This window comes from Pantherophis guttatus, chromosome 2, assembly GCF_059756535.1.
Source record: "Pantherophis guttatus breed Tessera chromosome 2, ASM5975653v1, whole genome shotgun sequence".
Lineage (NCBI taxonomy): Eukaryota > Metazoa > Chordata > Lepidosauria > Squamata > Colubridae > Pantherophis > Pantherophis guttatus.
In genome coordinates this window covers 278,178,821-278,206,683 of record NC_142064.1, presented here as the reverse complement: position 1 = coordinate 278,206,683, position 27,863 = coordinate 278,178,821, and the positions used below count along the sequence as shown (strand labels likewise).

The window sequence follows — 27,863 nt, the reverse complement described above, 5'->3', positions numbered from 1 at the left end:
CATATCGTCATCGCTACCGGCTCGGCCGAACCGGACCAAACCGGGAGGAACCCACCACTGCCCTACGGGCATTCTTACTCAGTGGGCTCTTCTCCTGCGCTCCTCCCCCACTCCTTTGATCCACCCGCCCTCCTCTCCCCCCCCTTTCATCCGGGGCATTTCCAGAGAGATACTTTTCCACGGCCATTTAGTTGTGTGGGACATTTACACAACGCATCCAGGCAGCCAATTCGCGCGCCGGAGGGAGGAATGGGGGAGGTCTCGGAACTTTGCTTTGATGTGCACGCAAGGAGAGCTGGAAAAAAGCATCCCTGTGGTGGGGAGGAGGGACGGGGCATTTCCCTTCCCAGCCTTTCAGGAGGCTGCCCCCCCCCACCCCATCTCCACCGCATAATGACAAGTTTATTAAGAAAGTGATGTGGCTTCACGGAATGGCTGCAAACTACTACAAGCCCGATCTTGACTTCCAAATCTTAAAGAGAAGCAGCAAGGCTGAAACCACGGCTGCCGATTGTAAGTTTCCTTTACACGGCCGGTCTTTAAAGGAGAGGTTCTTGCAATAGCCGGGAGACGAGAGATCGGGGAGGAAAAGCGAGGATTTGTGCTTCGTGGTCAAGAAGTGAGAAAGTTGAATCTGGTCCTGCCACAAGATTGGGAGAAAGGAGGGGGCGAGGTCGTCCCAAAATTGAGAGGAATGTTGGATGCTTATCCTACGGTTGGGTAAATAATATATAGAAAACTATGTTCTGTAACTTTAACTGCTACAAAGATGACTAATTGGCTGTGCTAAGCAGACATATAAAGGAAGGCAGGAAGTTCGCTCACTTCTGCTTCTGCTTCTGCTTCTGCTTCTGCTTCTGCTTCTGCTTCTGCTCTTGCTCCTGCTCCTGCTATTGAAGGTTGAACTGCTGGAAGGAACGGTGTCTGTGTTTGAAGAGAACTGGAATTGTAAGCAAACTATGTTTTGTGTTAAACCGTGATTGTTTGAAGAAGTTGTTTTGAGAAGCCAAGTCTGTTTTGTACTACAAGTAAAGACTGTTTATTTTTCTTTAAACGTTCAGAGTCTGTGACTATCTGTGTGTTTTGCTAAGCGACGCATTTATTCGCTGTCTGGTCCGTTGCACTACTTTGCAGAGGGCAGTTTTACCCTCAACAAGGACACAAGAGAGGTCCCCCTCTTTTCTCCCCCCCCCTTTTGTTTTTTAACCTCCCCTTCCCCCCCACCCTGTCCAGGCTGGAGGGAAGGAGCGAGAAGGCACAAAAAGCAGGGAGGGAGTGTGTGTGTGTGTGAGAGAGAGAGAGAGATTAGGGCAGCCTGGATCAGCTGGCTACAAAGGAGAAAGTCTGTAAAGGAAGGTGGGAGGGGAAAGCTCTGGAAAGTGAAAGTGGCGTCGCAGGCATCGGAGGGGTCCCAGCGCCGAAGCTCCCTTTGGGGAGAAGGAAAGGAGACCCCCTAGAGAGCCAGGAAAGGGAAGGATCCGGAGCAAAAGGAGGATTCGGGACAAAAATCTGCCAGGCTTGGATCCAACCTAGAATCATGGAAAAATTCCCTGTGAGTGAGAACAATTAGTCAGTGGAACGACTTGCCTCCAGAAGTTGTGAATGCTCCAAGACTGGAGCTTTTGAAGAAGAGGCTGGACAGCCACTTGTGCAGAATGATATAGGCCTCCCATTTGAGTAAGGGGTTCGAGTAGAAGATCTCCAAGGTCCCTTCCAACTCTGTTATTCTGTATTCTCTCCTGCTGTTTGCTCAGGAGTCTCACACACGCTTCAGTGGTGGGCAGAGATCCCAGGGGGAATTGCTTGGATGTGGGTGTGTGAAGTGAGTGCCAGAGCCTGCATTGGAAAAGAGTCAGACTTGGAAGGCATGACACAGTGACGCCAGCTGCCTGACAGATGTAAAACCCCAAATGCAAAGCTCCACCCTCCTGGAGATAACAATCAAATCAATATCCCTGCGGGGGGGGCAGGTCTACTGGTGAAACCCTCAGCGCCTTTGAAAGAGTACCAAGGTGGGGGTAATCTTATCTCCAGGGGGATCTTTATCTTTTATTAAATTTATATACCGCCCTACTCCCGAAGGACTCAGGGCGGTGAACAGGCACAAAATAAAATACATAAATACAAAAGTCAGAAACATAATTAAAACCAAATTAAATAATTTAGCCCAAGACAAATAAAAATCCCAATAATTTAAAACAAATTAAAATTCCAATTTAAAAATGTAAAAGAAAGGGGAGAAAATTAGGCCAGGCCGGCTTGTTGGAATAGGAGGGTCTTAAGAGCACGGCGGAAAGTGCGCAGATCCGGGATCCTCCGTATCTCCGGGGGGAGCTCATTACAGATAGTGGGTGCCCTCACAGAGAAGGCCCTCCCCCTGGAGGGCCACCAGTCGACACTGCTTGGGTGATGGTACCCAGAGGAGCCCCTCTCTATGAGACCGTACCGGCCAGTGGGAGGCTGTTTGTGGTAGTAGACGGTCCCGTAAATAACCAGGCCCTAAGCCATGGAGTGGCTAAAAGTGGTGACCAAAACCTTGAAGCACACCCGGAAGACCACCGGGAGCCAGTGCAGCTCGCGCAGGAGGTGTCACAAGGGAGCGCCATGTTGCTCCCATAACCACCCGCGCGGCTGCACTCTGTGCCAGTTGTAGCCTCCGGGTGCTCCTCAAGGGGAGCCCCATGTAGAGAGCGTTACAATAGTCCAGGCGGGAGGTGATGAGGGCATGAGTGACTGTGTTCCTTCCCTGTGGATGATGTTCCACAGGGAAGGAACCAAGGCAGAAGGCCCTTCTTCTTCATCTCATTAGATGGACTTCTTTAAGAGAGGAGACCCTTAACCTAGCCTGCCTCCTGGCTCTGATGGGTCTGGTGGATGAAACTGGGAAAGAAAGTCCTTCTAACAATGCTTCCGCATCCAGTGTGGCCTTTGATTCCCACTGGAACCTTAAAAGATCCCAATCAAGTTCAGGGAATGGGAGGAAAACATTGTATAGATTTTTTTTTTTAATTTGATTTATATGCCGCCCTTCTCCGGAGACTCAGGGCGGCTTACAATGCGTTAAGCAATAGCCTTCATACTTTTGTATATTTATACAAAGTCAGCTTATTGCCCCCACAATCCGGGTCCTCATTTTACCTACCTCGGAAGGATGGAAGGCTGAGTCAACCTTGAGCCTTGGAGAGATTCGAACCAGCAGAAATTGCAGGCAGCTGTGTTAATAACAGGGTGCATTAAACCACTGTACTATCAAGGCCCCAAGATTATTGGGGGGGGCTCTGAGGAACAACCCCCCCCAATGGCTTCACATAATGGTGGAAATACATTCATTGTGGTGTGGAACTCTAACAATCCTGTCTCTTCTGGTGATTTTTCAGAGCTAGTGGATTTATTTATTTATTTATTTATTTATTTATTTATTTATTTATTTATTTATTTGTTCGATTTATATGCCGCCCTTTCTCCAGAGACTCAGGGCAGCTTACAATGCTTTTAAGCAATAGCCTTCATACTTTTGTATATACCTGCTTAGTAGGGCTTTCGGGCCCCCCTCCCCCAAGCAGTGTTCTATTTTATACAAAGTCAGCTTATTGCCCCCACAATCCGGGTCCTCATTTTACCTACCTCGGAAGGATGGAAGGCTGAGTCAGCCTTGAGCCTGGTGAGATTTGAACTTGCAGTAATTGCAGGCAGCTGTGTTAATAACAGGGTGCATTAAACCACTGTACTATCAAGGCCCCAAGATTATTGGGGGGGGGCTCTGAGGAACAACCCCCCCCAATGGCTTCACATAATGGTGGAAATACATTCATTGTGGTGTGGAACTCTAACAATCCTGTCTCTTCTGGTGATTTTTCAGAGCTAGTGGGTTTATTTATTTATTTAGTTAGTTATTTATTAGTTCGATTTATATGCCGCCCTTTCTCCAGAGACTCAGGGCAGCTTACAATGCTTTTAAGCAATAGCCTTCATACTTTTGTATATACCTGCTTAGTAGGGCTTTCGCCTCCCCCCCTCCCCCAAGCAGTGTTCTATTTTATACAAAGTCAGCTTATTGCCCCCACAATCCGGGTCCTCATTTTACCTACCTCGGAAGGATGGAAGGCTGAGTCAACCTTGAGCCTGCTGAGATTTGAACTTGCAGTAATTGCAGGCAGCTGGCAACGAAGTGCTATTTAACAGCACTTAGTCCACTGCGACACCAGGGTTGGGTGTTCCTGGGGGCTTTATGACAATAAGCCACGGCTACCTTGTTGTGGGACAACTGCCACGTCCAAATCATTGCAGGACAACTTTGTTGTGGGATCAGAGATACACTAAAATCAAAGAAATGATGGGACAGAATCATTAAAGAATGGATGCAAAAAAGAGGGACAGAATGAAATGGGAATGACAATTTTTTAAAAAATAAATACATAAATACTTAAATTGAATTGTTAAATTGTTATGCTGTGAGTTGTCCTGCAGTGAGTTTGCCATGACAAACTGATGAGTTCAGGAGGTGATGAGTTGGCCACAGTGAGTTGACTGTGGCAAGTTGTCCCATTCCATACCTGAGCTTGGACAGAAGGTCTGGGGAAATCTGCCTGATCTAAAGAAGGTTCTTTTTCTTCATGGCATGGGGGGAGGATATGGGAGGGGGCCAGGATCTCTGAGGGGGTCTAGGAGGTCCATGGGATAGCAGTGTTCTGTCCCCGTCCCACACGCACACACACCAACAGACGTCCAAGCGTTAAAAACCAAACCAGCCGACAAAATCCTTTTCCTTATGATAACGGAACTTGGCAGCAACCTAGTGGCTGCCTGCCAAGAGTTTATTACTCACGAAGAGATAACATCTCTCTGCTTCTGGTACATCAAAGTAAAATCTTCAATAATTACAGAGTAACTTAAGTCCAAATATAATCCAGCAAAGCCTATAGCAAAAGTCCGGCAATGCAGAATGGCGTGGAAGCTTTCAGCTTTGTTCGTCACAAGGCTTGACTGGCCACCACACTCCCTTTTATACCCTGTGGGGTGTGGTCCAGTGACTCAGCCTAATCTCGGGCACGCCTTTTCTTCTGTTGCACGCGCTTATCTCTGCGACGCTGTCGAGGATCCAGCCAAGACTCATTACTCTCATCACTGTCCACCTGTGGCTGCGTGGACGTGCTTGGCCCCAGCCCTATCTCTTGCCCTTTGGCAGACACCGAAGGCATTGCCAGAGAGGAGGGTCCTGGAGAGGGAGGCCTTGCCAACTCCTCTCCTTCACTCTCGGAGTCCTCTCCTGCCGATGACACAGGCTCAGGTAACGGAGCCACAACAAGCAGAGACTGTCTGGAATAGCTTTGGGAATGGTGGGACATGAGGTAACAGCAGCAGGTGGTTCAGCAAGGACCTCTCGGTTCAGCTACTTCTTCCTCGAAGGTCTCCTTTTGCTGCTTCAGATTAATACTGTCCTGCAAGTTGGAGATGGTTGGATTCTTTTTTCTCCACTTGCTGTGGGACCTCTTAAAAATGACACCCCCTTCCCACCGATAGTACGTTTCCCACATCTGTTTGTTAAACTCGTTTAAATTTTTATTGTATTGAAAAAAAAAATTACAATAGTAACTTTAAAAAAAAGATTTACAAAGAGAAAACAAAACTAGAGTAAACAAATTTTTTAAAATTTGTGCATCAAAAAAAATAAAAAAGACAAAAAGACATACATATATTGTCCCTCCTAGGTGACTACTGATAGATGTATTACAGCAATAACAGTTTCCTCCTTGTGTTTCCTCCAGTTTCCACATCTGTTTGTCAGACTCATTCTTTCACATTTTCTCTTTTAAATAAGTGATCCTTCTTAACTGAAATCTTCCTTCCTCGGGAAGCTGGTTCTCTGCAGATTCTTTTGTCCAATCAATCCATAAACAACTATTTTTAAAGATCTTTTGCCGTATTTTTGTATCATAAAAGCTCAGGGACTACCTGGGAGTTCCTTTCCCTGGTGCGCAAGCCCAACAGCCACACCCAATAGGTGGAAAGGCATAAGACTTTTATTTCCAAAGATGCAAGTTCCAAAATGGGATGTCCTTATTTCATGTGGACCACCTTTTATACAAGTTTGAAAAGCACAACTTGCCATGAACCAGTCATGAAAACACAGGCACACCAATCATTAAGAACAATATCATGTACACAGGGGTGAAATGCTCCCAGTTCAGACTGGATCGCTTGATCCAGTAGCGATGGAGGCGGGTGGTTTGGAGAACCGATAGCAAAAATCCCTGCCTCCCCCCCCCTTTTAAAAGCCTCTGATGATCCCAGCTGAGCTGCGCGATCATCAGAGGCTGTTTTTTTTTTTACTTTTAAAAGCATTTTTTCTACAACCTCTTCGGCCGAAAAAATGGTTTTAAAAGTTTTTTTTAAAAAAGCCTCTGATGATGGCGCAGCTCAGCTGGGATCATCAGAGGCTTTTAAAAGCATTTTTTTAAAACAACAGCCAAAGATTTTACATTTCACCACTGCATGTACATCTTCAGGAGTCATAGTAACAACTAAAGTTCAGCTAGCGCTTACAAGGTGTGGGAGACCTTGACCTGGCCAATAACATTCAGGTCAATGAATGCATCTTGACAGACTTGAACGCTGGGCCCTAACTAACAAAATGAAATTCAGTGTAGAGAAAAGTAAAGTCTTTTTCTTTCTTGCCTTTTTTTTTTAATTTAAAAAAGTTTTCTTATTTTATAAACAAACAATACATAATCAGTCATTCAATATATCTTCTGAATACATCTTTTGTGTCTTCTTTTTACTCCTCCAATATTTATCATATCTTAATATTATCATTTCCTTTATTATGACATTTCCCCCCCTTTTCTTACTTCTCTATTAATACATTTATCTATCTTTTAATTTTATTAAAAATTAGACAACCATTTTATCCCCACACAACCTTCAAAACCCCCCTCCCCACCCCCATCCCCTACTTCCCAGAGCAAAAACAGGGTATAACATTAAACAAGCATAAGCTAAAATATACTAACTTACTACAAGATTCAAAACTCCCTCACACTCTTTAACTCCTCTTTTAAAAATTATTCATCAGCCTCCCCTTTTAAAATTCTAAATTAAACATTTTAAAACTTTCTTTAAAGCATATCTTTTTAGAAAAAAAAATATTATTTTAGGTTAAACCTTTTAAAATCTCTTAATACCTTCAATAAGACATTCTTCAAGATATAAATTTCAAAACTTTTTTTTTAAAGGCTATCCATTCAATTTTAAATTAACTATTTTAATTCTTAAAGGCGAGAAAAACCAAAAGTACACATATAGACTGGGTGAAACTAGGCTCAATAGCAGTAACTGTGAGAGGGATCTTGGAGTCTTAGTGGACAACCATTTAAATATGAGCTAGCAGTGTGTGGTGGCAGCCAGAAAAGCCAATGCAATCCTAAATTGCATTAACAGAGGAATACAATCAAGATCAAGGGAGGTACTGATACCACTCTATAAAGCCTTAGTAAGACCACACCTAGAATATTGCACCCAGTTTTGGTCACCACACTATAAAAAAGATGTTCAGATGTTTAGCAAATCCCGCACAAAGTGCGGGCACGAAGGAAACCCGTGGTAACACCGGTTGAAACCCACCACTGCGTCAGCCAGGTTCACTTCAGAGTTGAATTTATTGTGTCCTTTTATTGTGTAGATGTCTCTGTTGGGATGTTCTGCCAAAAAGAAGCCGCGCGGAGCGGGAGGGGCCGCTCCAGAAGAGTCTTGCGAGAAGAATTAGGAGGGCCTCACTGTGGCTGCATTCACACAATAGGCGTAACCAGGCTAATCTTGGCTGTGGAAGATTTTAAGAGGCTCCCTGCGTGTTGTGGGCAACCTCAGGCTAGGCGTCTTCTAGTGGTGGGATTCAATTTTTTTTACTACCGGTTCGGTGGACATGGCTTGGTGGGCGTGGCAGGGAGAAGGATGCTGTAAAATCTCCATTCCCACCCCACTCCAGGGGAAGGTTCCTGCAAAACCAGGGGTGAAATGCTCCTGGTTTAGACCGGATTGCCCAATCCGGTAGCGACGGAGGCGGGTGGTTCGGAGAAACAGTAGTAAAAATCCCTGCTCGCCACCCCCCCCATGCCCAGCTGAGCCGCACAATCATCAGAGGCTTTTTTTTTTTTTAATTTTTAAAAGCATTTTTTCTACAACCTCTTCCGACAAAAAAAAAATGCTTCTAAAGGCCTCTGAGGATCCAAGCTGAGTTGCCTGATCGGCAGGGACTTTTAAAAGAAAAAAAAGCCTCTGATTGTCACTGCGTTCTTTTATTTACCAGCTGAGCTCATTATTTCTCGACTATCAGACTTTCCGTAGCTTGCCAAGAATTGTTATCAAAAGCTACCATGCATGTCCATCCACTCCACATTCCTTCACACTCCTCCCTTTGTTCTCTTGCCAGAGGTCCGGCTGCTGCAAAAAGCAGCTGGCACGACCTATATTCAAAACGTAACAATTACTTTTCTTAGTTAGTGAGGTGTTTTATTTTCTTTATAACAAATAAATGAGTTTTCTTAGAAGATATACCTTCGGGGTTTGTTTTCTTAAAGCATGCAACAAGGAAAAGGTCTCGATCCACTCCTGGTAATCAGGGTGATTATCCCAAAAAGCAGAATGGGATTAATCAACGCCGTAACAGTCGCCTTCGAGACCGTCTTCTGCCACCAATAGCCTCCCACCGACCAGTCCGCTCCCACAGAGAGGGTCTCCTCAGGGTGCCATCGGCCAAGTTATGTCGGCTGGCGACACCCAGGGGGAGGGCCTTCTCTGTGAGAGCCCCAGCCCTGTGGAACGAACTGCCCCCGGAAATTCGTAAGATCTCCGACCTCCGAGTGTTTCGCTGCGCACTAAAGACCCTGTTGTTCCGCCAGGCCGGGCTATTAACATAACGATTTTAAATTGGGGTATTTTAAATTTCTGGGATTTTAATTGGAGCCTAATTATTTAATGATTTTAAACTTTAATTGTTGTTTTGTTCTGTGTTTTTAATAGGCTGTACACCGCCCTGAGTCCTTCAGGAGAAGGGCGGTATAGAAATAAAATTATTATTATTATTATTATTATTATTATTATTATTATTATTATTATTATTATTATTATTATTTATTGGTTAATCTTTAGTGAGATTCACAGCCTTTGAGGCTGGTTAATAGCTCAGCAGCTCGAGTCCTAACCAAGGACCTAGGAACTGTTAAGGTATCGTCGGAGGATGTAAGCTGTTCCGAGTAAGGTGGTTTTTTGTAGAGTCAAAATGTTCAAGTCCGGCAAATTTAGAATTTCTAAATAGTGGGGTAGCCCTTTGGGTATTGCTCCGAGGGCTCCAATTACAATCGGGACAACACACGATTTCTTTTTCCACAGTCGCTCAACTTCAATTTGTAAGTCCCGGTACTTTGTGATTTTTTCTTGCTGCTTATCTTCAATTCGTGCATCACCAGGTATTGCAATGTCAATGAACCATACTTTTTTCTTTTCAACTATTGTTATGTCAGGTGTGTTGTGGATCAAGTGCCTGTCAGTCTGAATCCTAAAGTCCCACAAGATCTTGAGTTTCTCATTCTCTAAAACTTTCTCAACCTGATGTTCCCAGTGGTTTTTGCTGTACTCAAATCCAAACTTCTGGCACAATTTCCAGTGAATGATTTTAGCAACACGGTCATGGCGTTGTAGGTAGTCAGTTTGTGAAATTTTGCTGCACCCACTGATCAGGTGGTCAACTGTCTCTTCTTTTTCATTGCAGAGGTGGCATTTGCTGTTTATTATTATTATTATTTATTATTATTATTATTCATTATTATTTATTATTTATTATTTATTATTATTATTATTATTTATTGGTTAATCTTTAGTGAGATTCACAGCCTTTGAGGCTGGTTAATAGCTCAGCAGCTCGAGTCCTAACCAAGGACCTAGGAACTGTTAAGGTATCGTCGGAGGATGTAAGCTGTTCCGAGTAAGGTGGTTTTTTGTAGAGTCAAAATGTTCAAGTCCGGCAAATTTAGGATTTCTAAATAGCGGGGTAGCCCTTTGGGTATTGCTCCGAGGGCTCCAATTACAATCGGGACAACACACGATTTCTTTTTCCACAGTCATCATTTTTATTATTATTATTATTATTATTATTATTATTATTATTATTATTATTATTATTATTATTAACATCGATGATGGCATGGCTCAACTGGGATCCTCAGAGCCTTTTGAAAGCATTTTTTTAATAACCAAATGGTTTTAAAAGTAATTTTTTTAAAAAAAAAAAATTGGCCACGCCTACCCAGACACATTTCCCCCCCACACACACCAAGCCACACCCACATGCCACTGTGCAAAACAACCATTTCCTCCCGATCAGCTGGTCGGGAAGTGGTCAGAACCTGCTGAAATCCACCTCTGGGGCCTTTTGTTTGCAAAGCCCCGGGGAAAAAGTACCATAAACCCCTATTGCTTTTCTTGCTCGGCCGAGGTAGAGGCGGAGTTTGCTGCTCTTCCTGGCACCAGTTGGCGGCGCTTTGAGTCTCTGGGAGCCAACTGGGGTCTTCGGTCGCAGGTGCGGAGGGGCGCGTGGTCGGAGGGCGATGCCCCTGCCCCGGGCGCCCCTCTTGCTCCTGTGGGCTGGGCTGGGGTCCTTCGTGCCGGGGAGCCGCTGCGGTGAGTTTCTGGAAGGGGTTGCGACCGGGTGGGAGGCAGCTAAAAGCGGGGGTCCTGCCTGGGTCTCTCCCCCACATTTCACCCTCCGTGGCAAGTTCCCTTCCCCGCAGGAAACGTCCCCCTTCCCTCGTCCTTCGCTCAGCCTCGTTCAAGAACTTTTGGTATTCTAATTGTAATTCCTCTTTGTATCTGAAGAAGGAAGTAAACAAAGAACGGCCAAGGTTCAGATTCAGAGATGGTTAAATTCCCTTCCTCATTTTTTGTTTTAATTTCCTGTTACCAACTTAGGAACGGGGGACACGCAAGCACAATAACAAGGAAGGTTTGGATAATTCGTGGCTCCTGTGGGACAATAACATTTGGTTTTTGATTTGTCAATTCCAAGTAAATTTCTTTACTTGGCGGAAATGATATTTGAAATGATGGGGAAAGCAATAATATTGAGGCCAGAAACTATATTACTATTGATAATTAAGGAAACGGAACCAACAAAATGCGAGAAAGAATTGATTAGAATTACGATTATAACGGGTAGAATTATAATAGCCGGATATTGGAAATTAGATGTGAATTTTAGAATAGAAGAATGGTATTTGCGAAATGTGGAAATTAGCTTTAAACGATAAAATGACATGCGATATTAAAATTAGAAATGGTGACTATAAAGAAGATATTTTCTGGAAAATTTGGAAACCGTTCGTGGACTATGCGCTGGGAAAATTGGATGCTTCGGGACCTGTACCCCGAGAACGTGGATTTTGGCGATCATGAGGATATATCCGAAGAACCAAATCTTCCTTTCTTATGTATAGCACAGGGTGAAGTATTGTATATGTTGTTTGTAATGTTATTTTAATAATAAAATATAAAAAATAAATTAAAAAAAAAGTAAATTTCTAAGCAAGGAGTGAAAGTTACGAGAGAGTGTTTACAAATAAGGTCGACTCCTCCTCCTCCTCCTCCTCCCTATCCCCACCTCCAGGCTGAGCCTCTTGAAGAGAAAAACTCAGGATGACGTGTCTCTCTGGGTGTGGTGCAGACAGAAGTCCTGGTGACAGAAGTCTCCAAACTCTGCTGTGAAGCTCCTAGCAGCTTTTGTCCTGCTGGTCCTCCGGGCAGTGGGCACGTAGGGTCAGATGGCAGTCAGGTCCACAAGCAGCTGTATCAACCCAGGGGTCCCCCTTCACCAGATGTGCCCAGCTGTTTCCAAGATCAGCCAAGAGTTGCTTGAGAACTTCTTTCAGGGTTAATCTCACGGCTGGAAACCTCTGAAGTTGGTCTTCTCTTTGAGAGTTGCTTTTCGTGATAGCATCGAGGGAGGAGCTGGAGCTGCAGACACCCCCCCTCAATCCTGTCCTTCACTCTCTTCCACTTCCAGGCTCCCCCAGGCACTCCCTGTGCTATTCCTACCTGAAGGTGTCAGAATCCAGCCGGGGGCTGCCCCAGTGCCTCTCTGTGATCCACCTGGACGATCAACCGATCGCTCGATATGACAACCACACCAGCGGGATGGAGCTTCTGGTGCCCTGGTTGGAAGCAGAGGAGACGAAGAACCTGGTGGTCCTTGAAAGGGTGTTCAGGGCTGACCTGGAGTGGCTATCAAATCTCAGCCACCAGACTGAAGGTAAGCAGAGGCAGATTTGCCTTCAAGCCCCAAATTCTCCCTCTAATCTCCCTTTGTGCCTCTTGTCACCGTAATTATCAGAAGAGGGAAGCAGGCAAAATCCCAAAGGTGCTTTTTCCAAAGGTCCCAAAGTTTCAGAAAAAGCAGCTTTGGGGCAATCCTGACCTGGATGACTTGAGAACCTCCAAAGCAGGCAAAGAATAGAAAGTGGGTGCCTGGAGGCTTGGATGGGTGACATGACTTGGAAAGGAAAATCTCATTTGACCACCAATGGCTGCAAAGGGCTTAACGGTGAGAGATCCTTTCCTGTAAAGGAAATAAAGGATCCTTCCCCCCCCTCCAAGATCTCTCTCATGGTCTTCGTGATCTGGCCCCAGCCCAAAACTTACGAGACCGCCTCCTGCCACCAATAGCCTCTCACCGACCAGTTCGCTCCCATAGAGAGGGACTCTTCAGGGTGCCGTCGGCCAAACAATGTCGACTGACAGCCCCCAGGGGGAGAGCCTTTTCTGTGGGGGCACCTACCATCTGGAACGGGCTTCCCCCGGAGTTACGAAACATCCAAGACTTACGCATTTTCCGCCGAGCCCTGAAAACGTTTCTATTCCAACAAGCTGGTCTGGCCTAACTCTCCCTTTTTAAATTGGCTTTTAAATCGGGTTTAGACCTCTTTTAGATAAATTTGGATGTTTTAGTCTTTGAGCCAAATTACTTAATCTGTTTTTTAATAGTTTTTAACTTCTATATGTATTTGTATTTATTATGGCTGTTCACCGCCCTGAGTCCTTCGGGAGTAGGGCGGTATACAAATATGAAAAATAAATAAATAAATAAAATCAGTGCAGTCACTGATCACAGCAAAGATTCCCTCCCCCCCCCATTGAAAGAAAGAGGGGATCCATTTTCCCTCTCTTGGTGGGTTGTTGTTCATTTGCTAAGTCATGTCCAACTTTTCACAACCCCACGGACCACAGCACACCAGCCCCTTCCCCCCCCATCCTCCACTGTCTCCCCGAGTTTGCCCAAACTTATGTTCACTGTGTCAATGAGCCTGTCTAACCATCTCATCCTCTGCTGTCCCCTTCTCTTTTCCCAATATCAGTGTCAGCTTTGGAAGCCATATTAGGCCGGACGCTTCAATGCTGCCACCTTCTCATGTGTGGGAAAGTAGGAGGGGGGATTAAGGAGAGGGGTTGTCTTTAGACATAATAGCACTCTTCCTGTAGGTCAAGGTCAGAGCGATCCAGCATCTGGAGAAGGAGCGGTCAGGGGGCTGGGTCGAGATGGAACGGATGTTGATTGGAGCATGTGATCGACTGGGGAGTAAGGGGATGGTTTTGGGGGGTTTGACTTACTGAGGGAAAACCCAGGCTTTTCAGGTTCGGGTTTTCCCAGATGTGCCTATTCTAGTAAAGAGAACTTTGGAAAATGCTTGCATCTGCCTCTTTACTCGGAGTTGGGGTTTTTCTGGAACGCTGACAATCAGGTCTTTCCCAGGGAGTCCTCTCTTCTGCTCTGGTGGCCAAAATATTTGAGCTTCAGCTTCATCTGGTGGGATGGGGGAAAGAAAACACTTGAATGGCAGCTTGTAGAGTGTTTAGGGGAGAGGGATTTTGGACTATTCCCTCACCATCTGGGTCTCTTTCAGGGCTTCACACCTGGCAGGCGATTTTGGGCTGTGAGCTCAGGGAAGACGGGAGCAAAGGAGGGTTTTTGCACTATGGCTACAATGGGATGGACTTCATCAGCTTCGACAAGGAGACCCTGAGATGGGTGGCAGCTCAGCCCCAGGCCCAGAAGGTCAAGGAGATGTGGGAGGATGATACAAGGAAGTCCCAGAGGAATAAAGTCTACCTGGAGGAGATGTGCATTAAGATGATGCAGAAATGCCTGTCCTACCAGAAGGAGGCTCCGAAGAAGACAGGTAAGTGCCCAAATGGGCTCAGGTTGTGCATTTTTTTTTCTATGCTCCCTCTTCTTCCCCTCCTCATGTTTTGTGCTCTACAGCCAAGACTGTTCTGATTTAGGCTCCCTTAACAAGCAGGAGGCAGGAATTGGTTCCAGCAAAACCTCTTTCATTTACAAGACTGTGAATTACGTTCATTCACAGTCAGAAAGGTTTGTCCAAACAGTATTTCAAAGGAATATTTCTCAACACACCTTATCTCGTTTGGCAAGCTGCCACATAACTTGTTTCCAACCGCAGTACAAGGCAAAACTTGGCACAGAGTCTCTTAGAGTCACGAACAGAACTTTTCACTCTTTTTTTTTTTTGTTTTTTTTTAGACATACAACATAAAATACATCTTTTTAGAGCAAGGATTTGGTCCGGTATAAAATAGGTACAATTACTCACATTCCCTCAACCAATTTTGTTCCAAATTTTATCCATTTACATCTTTAAAAAAAAAAGAAAGAAAAGAAAAAAAATCTTATTCTAAACATTTATCATTCTACTATATCACCCGCAATTCTAAACAATTATTTCCAAATAGACACCATTCCAAATCTTTATCATTTTAACAATCAATATTTCACATATATTCCTCATTCCTAAGACCCATTACATCAAATCTATATTCTACTTCTCTTAAATGGCAGCTAGTATCCATGATCTTGACAAAGAATATTTTCCTCCTCTCTTAAAGTCGTTTCAAAATCAATCAACATTTCCATCTATAATTTGTTACTCCCAAAATACTTTATTTTGTTTACTTCAGGCTTGTTCTCTAATACTATTAAGTCTGAATTTAGCTGGTTCATAATTTAAGTAGCTATTTCCCAGTGGTATTTTCCACCACTTCTATCTCTATTTGTTTAACTGGTTCACAGTTTGACTTAACTATTCTCCAGTATTATCTCCTCCACTTCCTCCTAGGTTTATTTTTTGGCTGGTTCACATCTTAATCAGCTGCTTTTGAGGGATGCTTTCCTCCGCTCCAACCTCTATTTTTAACTGGTTCACAACTTTATTTCAGTTGATCTCCAAATATATTTTCCTCCACTCCTAACTTTTTATTTTTTGGCTAGTTCACAGTTTTGCTTTAACTGTTATCCAGCATATGCTTTCCTCCACTCCTAACTCTATTTATTGGCTGGTTCACAGCTTTACTTTAACTGTTTTCCAGCACGTGCTTTCCTCCACTCCTAAATCTTTTTTTTTTAATTTTTAACTGGTTCCCAGCTTTGCTTTAACTGTTCTCCAGTATGATGCTTTCCTCCACTCCTATCTTATTTGTAAGACTGGATCACAGCTTTGCTTTCACTGTTCTCCAGAATCATGCTTCCCTCCACTCCTAACTACATTTGTTTAGCTGGTTCATAGCATTTTATTTTAGTTATTGTCCAGATTTATGTTTTCCTCCATTCCTATATCTCTTATTCAGTTTTTTAACTTTAAATTAATTCAGAATGTATTACCCCTATTTATTTTTCAGTCCATTCTCCTCCATATCTTTTACTAATTTAAAATAAGAATGTATAAATGAATACCTTAGTTCCTATTCTCTCCTAGGCTTTCTCCCATTCCATGCTTATTTCTTATTTTCTATAAGTAACAAAATTTTAAGTCACTTTAAAATCAATTTTCTCTAATTATTAAGTTTGTAAATAGTTCTTTTTAATATCCAGCGCCTTGAAAAACATTTTCTTCTAAATTATTAGGTCTGTAAATAGAGCTTATTAGAGATTCAAAATTTTAAAAAGCATTAGAACATCCAAAAATCATGTTTTTCAATCATTTGTACTCTTGTTTTCTAGTCAAATTATTTGTATATTTATAAAATCAATTTCAATAAAAATAATAGTAAAGAAAGAGAGAGAATAGTAACAATATTTATAATAGTTAGAATAAAAAAAGAAAAAAGAAGCAAAAATAAAGAGGGGAAAGAGAATAGAAATATAACAAAAGAGATTTAAGAAAGAATTAGAAAAAGTAGAGGGAGGAAAAAAGACAAAGAAGAAAAATTAAAAAAAAGAAAAAAAAATAGAGACAGAACAAAGAGAAGAAGGAAAGTATCTCCTAACATTATTCAAACATCAAACACCCAGACACCATTACATCCATTTAAATCAAACTATAGTATTTTGTTATCTTGTTACATAATATATTCCATTTTTTTCTTTCTCCAATTTGTCTAAGTATGTTTCTTTTCCATTTCAATGTCATCAAAGTTATAAGTTCTATAAAGTTAGTTCTGAGTTAGCTATTCCATATATGGTATCATCATGTCCTTCTTTTATTGCCGCACCCTTTTTCTCTTGTTACCACGCTTATTAGTTCAGTTTTCATTATTCCATTTAGTTTCTTCTTTCTGATCTTCAATAAATCCTCCAATAAACAGATTATATATCCAAAGTCAAGTCTCCTGAATTTTTTTCTCAAAATAATCCACTTTAAGTAACAAGCAACAAAGTTTCTCTTTCAAGTAACAAGCAGTCTGGAATTTACACTTTCACTTCTCAGCTGGCAACCATTTTGTCCATCTCCGTTTGTCTTTTGTCTTTGCTTTTAAAAGCGTATTTATTTCCTCTTCTCTTTCCTCTCTTTCAAACATAATCCATTCTCATTTAGCCACACAAAAAGAAAAAGAAAAAGCAAATCTGTAGTGAGATCGTTTCCAAGAAGTCAGTAATTAACGCTATCCATCAACAGGTCTTTTTCTTCCACCATTCATTTTGCCCCAATAGTTCTCAGCTGCTGTTAAGGCTGGGGCACACTTGTTGTAATCCAGCATTTACGGGCAGTTCCCGCCTGGGCAGAATTTCACTCACCCGGCTTTCAAATTCCACTCTCCCTGCTCCTCTCTCCGCTTCTCCTCCTGCACATCCTTTTGTTCCAGTTGCCGCAATCTCGGAGCAGCCGCCATGGCTGCTGCATCACCACCGTTGGCGCAGAGGGCAATCCTCCAGCCCCGAGGAACCTGCCCGTTCCTCTCGGCCGTCCGAGGGGTCCCTCTCTAACCCCCTGTTCTTACAGGATAGGGTAGGTCCACAGACCTGCCGGCAGCGGCTTGACACACGGGGTTTTCACGGGGCTCCAAAGAGCCCCGCTAATTCCCCGTCTGAATCGCCGTGGCGCCAACCGGAAGTCACCCAGAATTTTTCACTTTTGAAACTATCAAATGAATGAATGGTTTCCTGCAAAATCCCCTTCCCGGTTTGCTCCTCTTTTGTTTCCATTGGGAGGGGCCAATCATCTCCAAGGTATGGCTTTACTCCCAAGTCGACCCTGCTTTTTGAGTTGTTCTTGTCTTCTGGCAGCTCTGTGCATGGGAACAGGCTCCAGCTGTTTCTCTGCCTCACTGCTGCTAATTCCCTCTCTGCCTCTGACGCAGAGCTCTCGTCCAAGCTTTCTCCAGCCCCCAGGACTGGCCCAAGTTCCTCCCCAATCTCCTCACTGTCCAACTCTGCTGCCAGATCCATGGGCCGCCGGCGGGCCACAACAAAGACACCTTTCACACGCCCGGCAGAAAGAGAACTGGGAATTTACCAAAACAAACTAGGGACATTTACCACAATAGGGAAAATAAGTTCCAAAATCTCCACCTCTCAAAAAATAAGTTATTCAAAGAAAAGGAAACCAAAGGAGCAAGCTATTAAGGCTGAGATCCAGTTCCTCATTTTCATGAGGAAATCTAATTTTTACATCCTGCATTTAGGGCAGAACCAAAAGCTGATTGATTCTCTTTTCAATTTCCGCCTGGGACAACTTGAACAAATTCAATTTAGGGTGTCAAAACTGAACTCAAAGCCCAAGAATTACAGTTACTTTGGTCAGAGTGAGAACTTTACCCCAAAGTCTATGAGTCCCTTTCAAAAATGAATCTAAAGAGTTCCATGTCCAAGAGGGAGGGAGAGGTGAGGGAGCAGAGGGAGAGGATGGCCAAAGGAGGTTTTCCCACTTATTAAATTGCCATGACAGAAACACAAGAAATCCTGGGAACTCAGGTGTTGTTCCTTTTGCAGAGTCTCCAGTGGGGAAAGTGACTCGCAAGTTGGTGGATGACAGCCTGGAGGTCCTCATCTGCCAGGCCTTTGGCTTCTACCCCAAGGAAATCCTGACCACTTGGACGAGGGACGGAGAGGCCTGCAAGTATGAGACCCTCCATAAGAATGTGGTCCCCAACTCGGACGGGACCTATTATGTCCAGCTCAGCATTGAGATCGACCCCAAGGAGAGGGACCATTTTCGGTGCCACCTGGATCACGAGGGCTTGCAGGAGCCCCTGGTCTTGGCCTTGAAGGAGGAAACAGGTGAGAGGCTCAGCATTTGCAATATGTTATTTCCTGGTGAGATGGGCGGCATATAAATCTATTAAATAAAATACATCAATACAAATAAATGTACAAGTAGATCATTCACCATTATTGGATAGTTCAATGCCATTTTTACCAGGGGAGGTTGGCCCTTTGTCAGCCCAACAAGGAAGACCAGAATAAGAAACCAATGTCGTGTACAATCTTGAAATTTGAAAATGCTTCTTCCTCCCTCCATTTATCTTCAGATGAACTAGAGAAGGGCCTGTTTGACACATGTACTTAAGCTGATTTCTTGGCCCAGGCTGAAATCTCCTCCTTATCTGACTGCTGCCTTGGTTATGGCTCTTTCTTTGCCCCTTCAAGGCCGTTTGCTCTGCCCTCTTCAGCCTCAGAGGGAAGGGAGGCTTCCTTCAGGTGGAGACACTGCCTGGAGGCCAGTTCAGGTTGGGAAATGCTTCCATTGCTCAGCATCTCCATGTCAGGGAATTCAGCATCTGTCTAATCAGAACCATGTTTCTCTTTCTTTAGATATAAAGTTACTTGGTTTAGTGGGAGCTGTGATTATCATAATCCCAGGAGCTCTGATTCTCTTCCTGATCGGTAAGTGAAACGCATCTATTGACCCCAAGCCCTGTGTCTTTTTGTGTTGATTGTTCTGGTGTGATGGGAGAGAGCCTCCCTGGCATTTGCAGCCAGGATCTCCACAAAACCTTTCCCCACAATTCTCATTTTGAAGGAGAATTAAAAAGGAAGAAGAAACTATGCAGCCATTTTTTCCCATTTCCTGTAAACCTCAGAATGTTCATCCTTGCTGTTGTTTGGGAGGGAGCCTCTTTGAGCTCTATAGACTTTCTTCAGAGGAGCAAATACAAAATATCAGGGGGTCAGGAATCCAAGAAAAGTCCGATAAATAATCTCTAAAATGCCAGAAAAGCCATAAACTTGCCCAGTGTCTTCTCACCTGGCAAGAAGGATTTTCAGGAAAGCTCTGGTGGAAGGTGGGGGTCATGGAGTGAGGGGACCCATGTTTTCTGCCCTTGCTTGCAATCACACTTGGGAACAGACAACTGCAGAGGGGAAGGTCCAGTGGTGGAAGGAGCTTCTGCTTGCTTGGCTCAGAGCAAGAGACGCGAGATGTAGGAAGTGTTCCCTCAATTGAGCTTCGCCAAGTGTGGCCCAATAACATCCAGGTCATTTTGTCAGCAACAAGGCGGAAGTGCTTTGCCGTTTCTCTCCCCTAGGATGGGCCTTCTGACTTGCTTGCAATTGGTCTTGCTTGCTGGGCCAGTCTCAGATGAAAGTGCTAAGCCACTTAGGCCTTGCTTAGCTTTTCAAGATCAGACAAGGTCGCTGGTACTTGGATCTTGCTGGGTTGGGACTGGGGTTTTGGAGTAGAAATCAAACCAAATGTTGTGAGAGTTGGATTAAGAACTACCATGTCTGGAATATATGGGGAATACCATCTGTCTTGTACCAATTCCCAGAAGTTTAACATCCTTGCTTAAAAGTAATTGATGGTGGCCAAGTGTTGTGGCCCCGCCCTCTGAGCCTGTCCCATCGGAGGAAGAAAGCTCCGAGCATGAGGAAGAGGAGTCAGCCAGGCCTCCCTCTCCAGGCGCCTCCCCTCTGGCATTGTCTCAGGTGCCGGCCGAGGGAGAGGAGATCAGTAGGGAGACAGCTGGCTCGGATCAGAGTGACGAAGAAACATCATTCCTGGACGCACGCCTCCGAAGGCGTGATAAACGTTTGCAGCAGCTTAGGAGGCGTGCTAGGGATTAGAACTGAGTCACTGGACCACACCCCAGAGACTATATAATAGAGGGTAGTGGTCAGTGCTCCTTGTGACGAACAAAAGTAAACCTTGGATAGTCACTAAAGCCTCGTTCGGAACTGCGGAGAGAAATATTATTTCTGCTTGGACTTTTTGCACGTTAAGTACCTTATCTTTCTGTTTGTGAAAATAAAGGCATTTGGCAGACGGTGTGTCTATCGCTGCCAAGTGGGAGATAAGACCTGGGTGCGTTCCAAAGTGTTTCCTTAACCCTCGGCTGGCTGTGTTTGTGTGTGTGTGGGTACGGGGACAGATCAGCCAAGGTCCTATCAGGAAAGGTCGGGATTGGGGTTTTGGAGTAGAAATCAAAACATACATGGGGGAGCATCATCTGTCTTGTCCCAATGACAGAATTCCCAGAGATGAAGCATCATTGAATAAATGATTTAGTAGAAACCCCTACTGGGAACAGCCCTGCTGGCCACTTTTGAATGGCTTCAATGATGGTGGAGAAACAGGACTGTGTTGTCCTATAGGAGATCTAATAGGAACACGGACAGTTTCAACTCGATTATTTCTTAACACCCCCAGGATGGCTTAGGACCCGGGTACTTGCGGGACCGCCTACTACCACCAATAGCCTCCCACTGGCCGGTGCGCTCCCATAGAGAGGGGCTCCTCCGGGTGCCGTCAGCCAAACAATGCCGACTGGCGGCCCCCAGGGGGAGAGCCTTCTCTGTGGGGGCACCTACTATCTGGAACGAGCTCCCCCCGGAGATACGGAGGATCCCAGATCTGCGCACCTTCCGCCGCGCCTTAAAGACCTTACTATTTCACCAGGCCGGCCTGGCCTAATTTTCCCCCTCTTTTATAAAAGATTTTTAAAATTTTAAATATCTTTTAGTATTTTATATATTCAATTTTAAATTGGTTTTAAAAGTTTGGGGTTTTAAATTTGTCGGGGCCAAAATTATTTAATTTGATTTTATTCTATTTTTAAATTTTGTATTGTATGTGTTTTTATTGTTTGGCTGTGCACCGCCCTGAGTCCTTCGGGAGTAGGGCGGTATAGAAATCTAATAAAATGAAAATGAAAACGAAATGAAAGATGCTGAGTTTTACCAACTGGGCCCTTTAGGGTCTTCAGCTTAAATCCATTTCAGGCTGCAGCTGCTGCCCCAGAAATAAACTAGCTATTTTCTCTCTTTGACATCTTTTAGGGTACAGGCTGAACTACAGGAAAAAACTCTGTCAGGCAATGACAACTCACCTTAATCACCTTCCTCTAGAAAAACTTTGTTCTTCCCCTCCTTATGGCACTGAAGACGAGATTCGATCAGCGGCAATGCTCCCACCCATAATGACATCCGAGGTGAGCCTCACTGTTGCTGAAGTCTATTTAAGAGACAAAACTTGGGGCTTGGAGAATACCTGAGAGCCAATACCTTCAGGATTGGTGGGGTGGGGAGTTCATCCTGAAAGTCTTCCCAAGCAGCCATGGAAGGATGGTGGGCTTTCAGAGGCTCCTCTGGGGCTCAGCCCCTCCTGCTTGGGACCCTCTGATCAACTACTGTACAAGGGGAAATCAGTCAAAGCTCAGCTTCTCTGGCCCTCCAGCTCCAAGGAAGGAGACTGAGACAGGAAAGGGCTGGGAGCAGGAAGTGGGGCACCTTGGGAAAATGGGGGATTTCTGTCCACAAAGGACTGGAGGAGAAGGGGAGAAAGCGATGGTAGCAGGGGTGAAATGCTCCCGGTTCAGACCGGATCGCCCAACCTGGTAGCGATGGAGGCGGATGGTTCGGAGAACCGGTAGCAAAAATTCTTGGCCCCCCCATGCCCAGCTGAGCTGCGCGATCATCAGAGGCTTTTTTTCTTTTAAATACCTCTGATGAGCCAAGTTGAGTTGCCTGATCGGCAGAGGCTTTTTAAAAAAGCCTCTGCCAATCAGGCAACTCAGCTTGGATTGTCAGGCATTTAAAAGAAAAAAAGCCTCTGATGATCAGGCAACTCAGCTTGGATCGTCAGAGGCATTTAAAAGAAAAAAAGCCTCTGCCGATCAGGCAACTCAGCTTGGATCGTCAGAGGCATTTAAAAGAAAAAAAGCCTCTGATGATCAGGCAACTCAGCTTGGATCGTCAGAGGCATTTAAAAGAAAAAAAGCCTCTGCCGATCAGGCAACTCAGCTTGGATCGTCAGAGGCATTTAAAAGAAAAAAAGCCTCTGCCAATCAGGCAACTCAGCTTGGATCGTCAGAGGCATTTAAAAGAAAAAAAGCCTCTGATGATCAGGCAACTCAGCTTGGATCATCAGAGGCATTTATGCCTCTGACGATCCAAGCTGAGTTGCCTGATCATCAAGCTGAGTTTGACGATCCAAGCTGACAATCCAAGACGATGCCTGACAATCCAAGCTGAGTTGCTTGATCGGCAGAGGCATTTAAAAGAAAAAAAGCCTCTGACGATCAGGCAACTCAGCTGGGATCGTCAGAGCCTTTTGAAAGCATTTTTTTACAACCTCTTCACCGAAGAGGTTGTAGAAAAAATGGTTTTAAAAGTTAAAAAAAAAATTGACCACACCCACCGTCACATTACACCCCACCAAGCCACGCCCGCAGAACCGGTAGTAACAAATTTTAGATTTCACCACTGGATGGTAGGTTGGAAAAACAGCGGGGAGGCTGTCTGGTATAAAGGCTTCTTGGTGATGATGAGCTGGAGGTATAAGAGAGACAAGAGGACGGAAACACTGGGGGGAGAAGGGATGATTCCTTCCTGTTTGTATGGAGGGGCAGCAGTCGTGGGTTTCTAATGGTTCGCCCCAGTTCAGGCAGCCGGTAGCACTGATGGTGAGCTGAGAGCAAACCGGTTCACTCCAACCATCAGCTGGGCCCTCCCCTGCACTATACCTACCTATATTCGTTCGTTTTTAGCCCAGCTGATAGGTGCGGCAGAGCTGATTGCGGTACCTCAGGGGTTCTGAAATGCAATGAACTTGCGCGAAGCCGCCTCCACCATAGGACTGAGGGAGTCGCAGGGAGGGAGGGAGGCGCAGTGGAGGTCGGTGAGGCTAATCCATTGCAAGGAGCCTCTTTCCTCCTAAGGAGTAATACCAGCACACGCCTCCTTAGTCCGACATTTCAACAATGCAGTGTTAGAAACAAGCACACATTTTCCCTGCCATGCAGGTACGGTAACTCCGTGACTGCTATTTGTGTGACTTCGAATCTGTGCTTCATGTGACCTCCGTTTGGACTTCGGACCTGCTTCTCAGACTTTGGACTTGCAGCTTGGCTGGGCTTGGATTTGGGTGTGGATTCTGAACCGAGCCTGGATTTTGCACTCTGTGTGTGTGTGTCTATGTATGTGTGAGTGCTTGGGGACCTTATTCCTTTGCTTGCGCACTTTGCAACTCTCAGCCAACCTGGGATTCAGTGGAATTTTGCCATAGGTGCGAGTGGGACCTGGAGAATATTATGTTGTTTGGACATGACTCAGATCAAACCCAGGTCATCTCTTTGCCTAACCTCATCAGACCCAAATGAACCCTTTGACAATGGCCAGGGTGGGACGGTGCAATCTCCTTTTGTTACTTTTCTTTTCTCCACTAAATGTAAACCCTCTTGTGGGGAAGGTAGTCCTCGACTTAGGACCACAATTCAGCCCAAAATCTCTGTTGTTAAGTGAGACATTTATTAAGTGAGTTTTGCCCCATTTTACGACCTGTCTTGCCACAGTTGTTAAGGGAATCACTGCAGTTGATAAGTTAGTAACCCGGCTTATAAGTGAATCTGGCTTCCCCATTGATTTTGCTGGTTAGGTCTAAAAGGGGATCAGCAACGGTCGTAAGTGTGAACCAGTCGCCAAGCATCTGATATTTGATCAGAAGATCATGGGCAAAGGTCGTTACTGTGAAAAGCGGTCATAAGTCACTTTTTTCATCGCCGTGGTAACTTTGGATGGTCACTAAATGAACTGTTGTAAGTTGAGGACTACCTTTATTTAGAACAGTGGCAAGATACAGGGTCTCTGCTTGAGCAGGGGATTGGACTAGAAGACCTCCGAGGTCCCTTCCAGCTCTATTCTGAATTGAATTGAAATTTAGCACACAGAGATCACTGGGGCTTTTATCCTCTGCATTTACAAGGTTGACTCAGCCTTCCATCCTTCCGAGGTGGATAAAATGAGGACCCAGACTGTTGGGGGCAAAGATGCTGACTCTGTAAAGCACTTAGAGAGAGCTATAAAAGCACTGTGAAGCGGCATATAAGTCTGAGTGCTATTGCTATTGCTACTAGTGTGATTACCTTCTGATATGACTGTTATCTTGTTGCTGGTATCCTTAAGAATTATATTGACTGTTTTCTAATCGGATTTGATTGCTTATTTGTTCCCTATGACTATCATTGAGTGTTGTAACTTATGATTCTTGATGAACGTATCTTTTATGTACACTGAGAGCATAGGCACCAAGACAAATTCCTTGTGTGTCCAATCACACTTGGCCAATAAAAAATTCTATTCTATTCTATTGATCTGGGAACAGCCCAATTTCATATATTTTAATGTATGTACTACGAGACTATTTTTATTTGTATATTGATGTATTTATTGCTTGTTACAGCATTTAGTCCAAGAAGTAGCAATCGCATGATGCCTTGGATCTGCTGATGAGATTATTCACTGGTTTTGAACGACTGGTTGACCTGTAATGATAGATGACCATCGGTCTTCCTGCTGAAGGATGCCTGCCCATTCAGGCGGTAGACAGATGCTGGTACCCAAGTGGTTTAAGGATGCTTTCAGTGTCAGAATGTTATTGGTCAGTCAAAGTCTCCCATACCTTGTAAGCTCTAACTCAACCTCAGCTGTTGCTATGGCTCTTGAAGATGTTCAGGTTATTGTTCTTAGTGATTGGTGTATGTGTGTTTTCATGACTGGCCATGGCCATGTGTGCTTCACAGAACTATATAAAAGGGCCCCCACTATGGAACGGTGTGTGTGTGGTTGGTGTGTGTGTGTGTGTGTGTGTGTCCCCCATTTGGAATTTGCTTCTTTGGAAATAAAAGTCTTTTTTTTTTTGTAAATTTTATTTTATTTTATTTTATACATCCAACAAACCTTAAATCTACAGCAGCCTACATCACTACGCGAGAAGGAACTAAACTTGTCCCGTTACATATATAGGGTAACCTGCATAAGTCTATTACATATACCAAGCAACATGTTTATCCAATACCTCTATTTACAGCTCGATTTGACAATTATGCCATTGACTTCAAGATATATAATAGTCTGGGTCCCCTCGTCCTTTCAGTAACATAGTAAGTCGATCTGATTCCGCACAGTTTATTATTTTCTGAATTACTACTTGTTCGGGTGTGCTAACATCCATCTTCCAGTATTGGGCTAATGCCAACCTTGCAGCTGTTGTTATATGTAGCAGCAGGTACCATGAAGTTTTATTAACATTTAAGGCTCTTATCCCTAATAAAAATACCTCAGGACACAGTTGTATACGCTGCCCCAACATCTCATTAAGCCACTTCTGAATATTCTTCCAAAATTTCATTGCCTCTCGACAGGTCCACCATTGGTGAAAATATGTACCTTCTTTAACGCCACATTTCCAAAAGACTGAGGATTTTCCAGGAAACATTTTAGCAAGTCTGGCCGGCAGCAAATGCCATCTATACGCCATTTTATGTATATTTTCTTTATATCCTATTGACCGGGTTAGTTTCAAATTCTTAGTCCAGATTTCGTTCCACCTCTCAGGCTCTATTGAATAACCTAGATTCTTCTCCCAGGCATGAATCGAAGTCTTCACACCTTCCTCTCCTACCTCCATAGCCATAAAGAATTTATAGCATCTAGATAGTACTTTTCATCCACCCCCATTAATATCCTATCTGGAGTCTGCACCTCTCAACTAATCCCCATTCTCTGTCTGTCTCTCATGTATTTACTACTAATTTGCATATATGTCCACCAGTCTAGGTTCACTCCTTGTTCCTGAAGTAACAATTTTGTTTTTAACTTCCCAGTCGTCTCTAATATTTCTTTGTAGGTCAATTTTTTCTCTGGATTATACAGAATTGGATAAGTCACAGCTTCCACAGGTGAAACCCAGAGTGGTACCTTATTATAATATGTTTTCCTAATTTCCATCCAACTCTCAATCAGGACTCCTCGCACGTGGTGCTTTGTAAAGTATGCTGGGGGTTTGCCTCTCTCCCACCAAAGGTGGGCATGCCACCCCTGTTGGAGATCGTGACCTTCGATTGCTAGCAAACGTCTCCTTTGTAGTGTAATCCATTCACAGATCCAAATCAAAACTGCCAAATTATAGTGTAATCCATTCACAGATCCAAACCAAAACCGCCAAATTATAGTAATACTTCCTGTCAAGTATTTGCAAGCCATTGGCACATGTATCATACAGACACTAGTGGAGGCAGAAAGTGCCCCCACCCCTAAGTGGAGAGGAGGGGCTTACACTGAGTATAAAACCCCCTCTAACCTTTCCACCATGCTCTCTTTTATGTTTGTTCTCCATGATCTTTGATAGGGGTAGTCACACACGCTGTGTGCCCCCTAACCTAATGGATATTAAGACAGCCTTTGTATATAGTTAATATGTTTTGTTATATGAATAAATACATTTATCACATTTATTCATGCATCTGCCTTTGGACCCTTCTATGCTCCTGGGTGTTTCTACGATCCCAATTTCCACACTTCCAATTTGGGACCCCTAACCTGCCTTGTTCTTTCGGTTTCTGCATCACTTTCAACCTAATTCGAGGCTTCTTACCCTGCCAAATAAATCTATTTGTAGCCCTGTCCAAGATAAAAGTCTTACCAGGTGTGTTTGTTGAGTTTGCACGCCACAGAAAGGAACTCAGGTACCCTCCAAGTTTTTCCCAAGTAGCATCTGAGCTTTTATGTTACACAAATATGACCTTTTAAAATAGTTGTTTATGGCGTGATTGGGCAAAAGGATGTGTGGAGAACCAGTTTCCTGAGGAAGGAACTTTTCCGTTAAGAACGGTCACTTATTTAAAGGCGAAAATGTTAAAGAATGAGTCTAACAAACAGATGTGGGCCTGTTTTGCATAGGAAACTATAGTTGCTGAAATTATACCTCTATCATTTCGTCAAGCTGGCCTGATGGAACAATACTTTTAATGGGTTTTTAAATGATTTTAGTTTTGGGGTTTTTTAATTATGGCCTATTACTGAATTTAATAGTTTTTAATTTTTGTGTGTTACTGTATTTACTATGGCTGTACACTGCCCTGAGTCCTTCGGGAGAAGGGCGGTATAAAAGTGCAATTAACTAAACTAAACTAAATCAAGACATTGAACTCTGAAAAGCAATCTAAGTATATTTTTGTTTTTTGTACTTTCTTTGATGCATCATGTTTTTAAAAGTGTTTTGTCTAGTTTTGATATCTCTGTGTAAGTATTTTTTTTTTACAGTTTCCATTGTATTTTTTTAAAATAAAATAAAAATTTAAAGAATGAGTTTAACAAA

General features: G+C 43.9%; 1 protein-coding gene across 4 annotated transcripts; it reads left to right on the top strand.

The window, feature by feature from the left end:
* The first annotated feature begins 66 nt into the window (after window positions 1–66).
* Window positions 67–27,863, top strand: LOC148115971 (major histocompatibility complex class I-related protein 1-like). Of its 4 annotated transcripts, none has more exons than XM_087884597.1 (7): window positions 67–513; window positions 12,050–12,295; window positions 13,944–14,219; window positions 18,263–18,550; window positions 19,085–19,156; window positions 21,548–21,699; window positions 24,948–27,863. In XM_087884597.1, exons 1-7 carry the CDS (start codon window positions 417–419, stop codon window positions 24,975–24,977), a joined length of 1,161 nt encoding a protein of 386 aa, XP_087740723.1. In that variant the 5' UTR covers window positions 67–416; the 3' UTR covers window positions 24,978–27,863. The 4 variants fall into 4 exon arrangements, with proteins under 4 accessions (XP_087740723.1, XP_087740725.1, XP_087740724.1 ...); XM_087884599.1 differs by having other exon boundaries at window positions 71–948; XM_087884598.1 differs by lacking the exon at window positions 67–513 and adding an exon at window positions 10,331–10,671.

Bases quoted from the DNA above. Each gene is read 5' to 3' on its own strand.
- LOC148115971 (XM_087884596.1), top strand. From the start codon at position 11,324: ATGGTGACTATAAAGAAGATATTTTCTGGAAAATTTGGAAACCGTTCG. The intron at 18,551-19,084 runs GTGAGAGGCTCA...CTCTTTCTTTAG, and splicing joins GGCCTTGAAGGAGGAAACAG to ATATAAAGTTACTTGGTTTA. The intron at 21,700-24,947 runs GTGAGCCTCACT...TGCTTGTTACAG, and splicing joins CACCCATAATGACATCCGAG to CATTTAGTCCAAGAAGTAGC.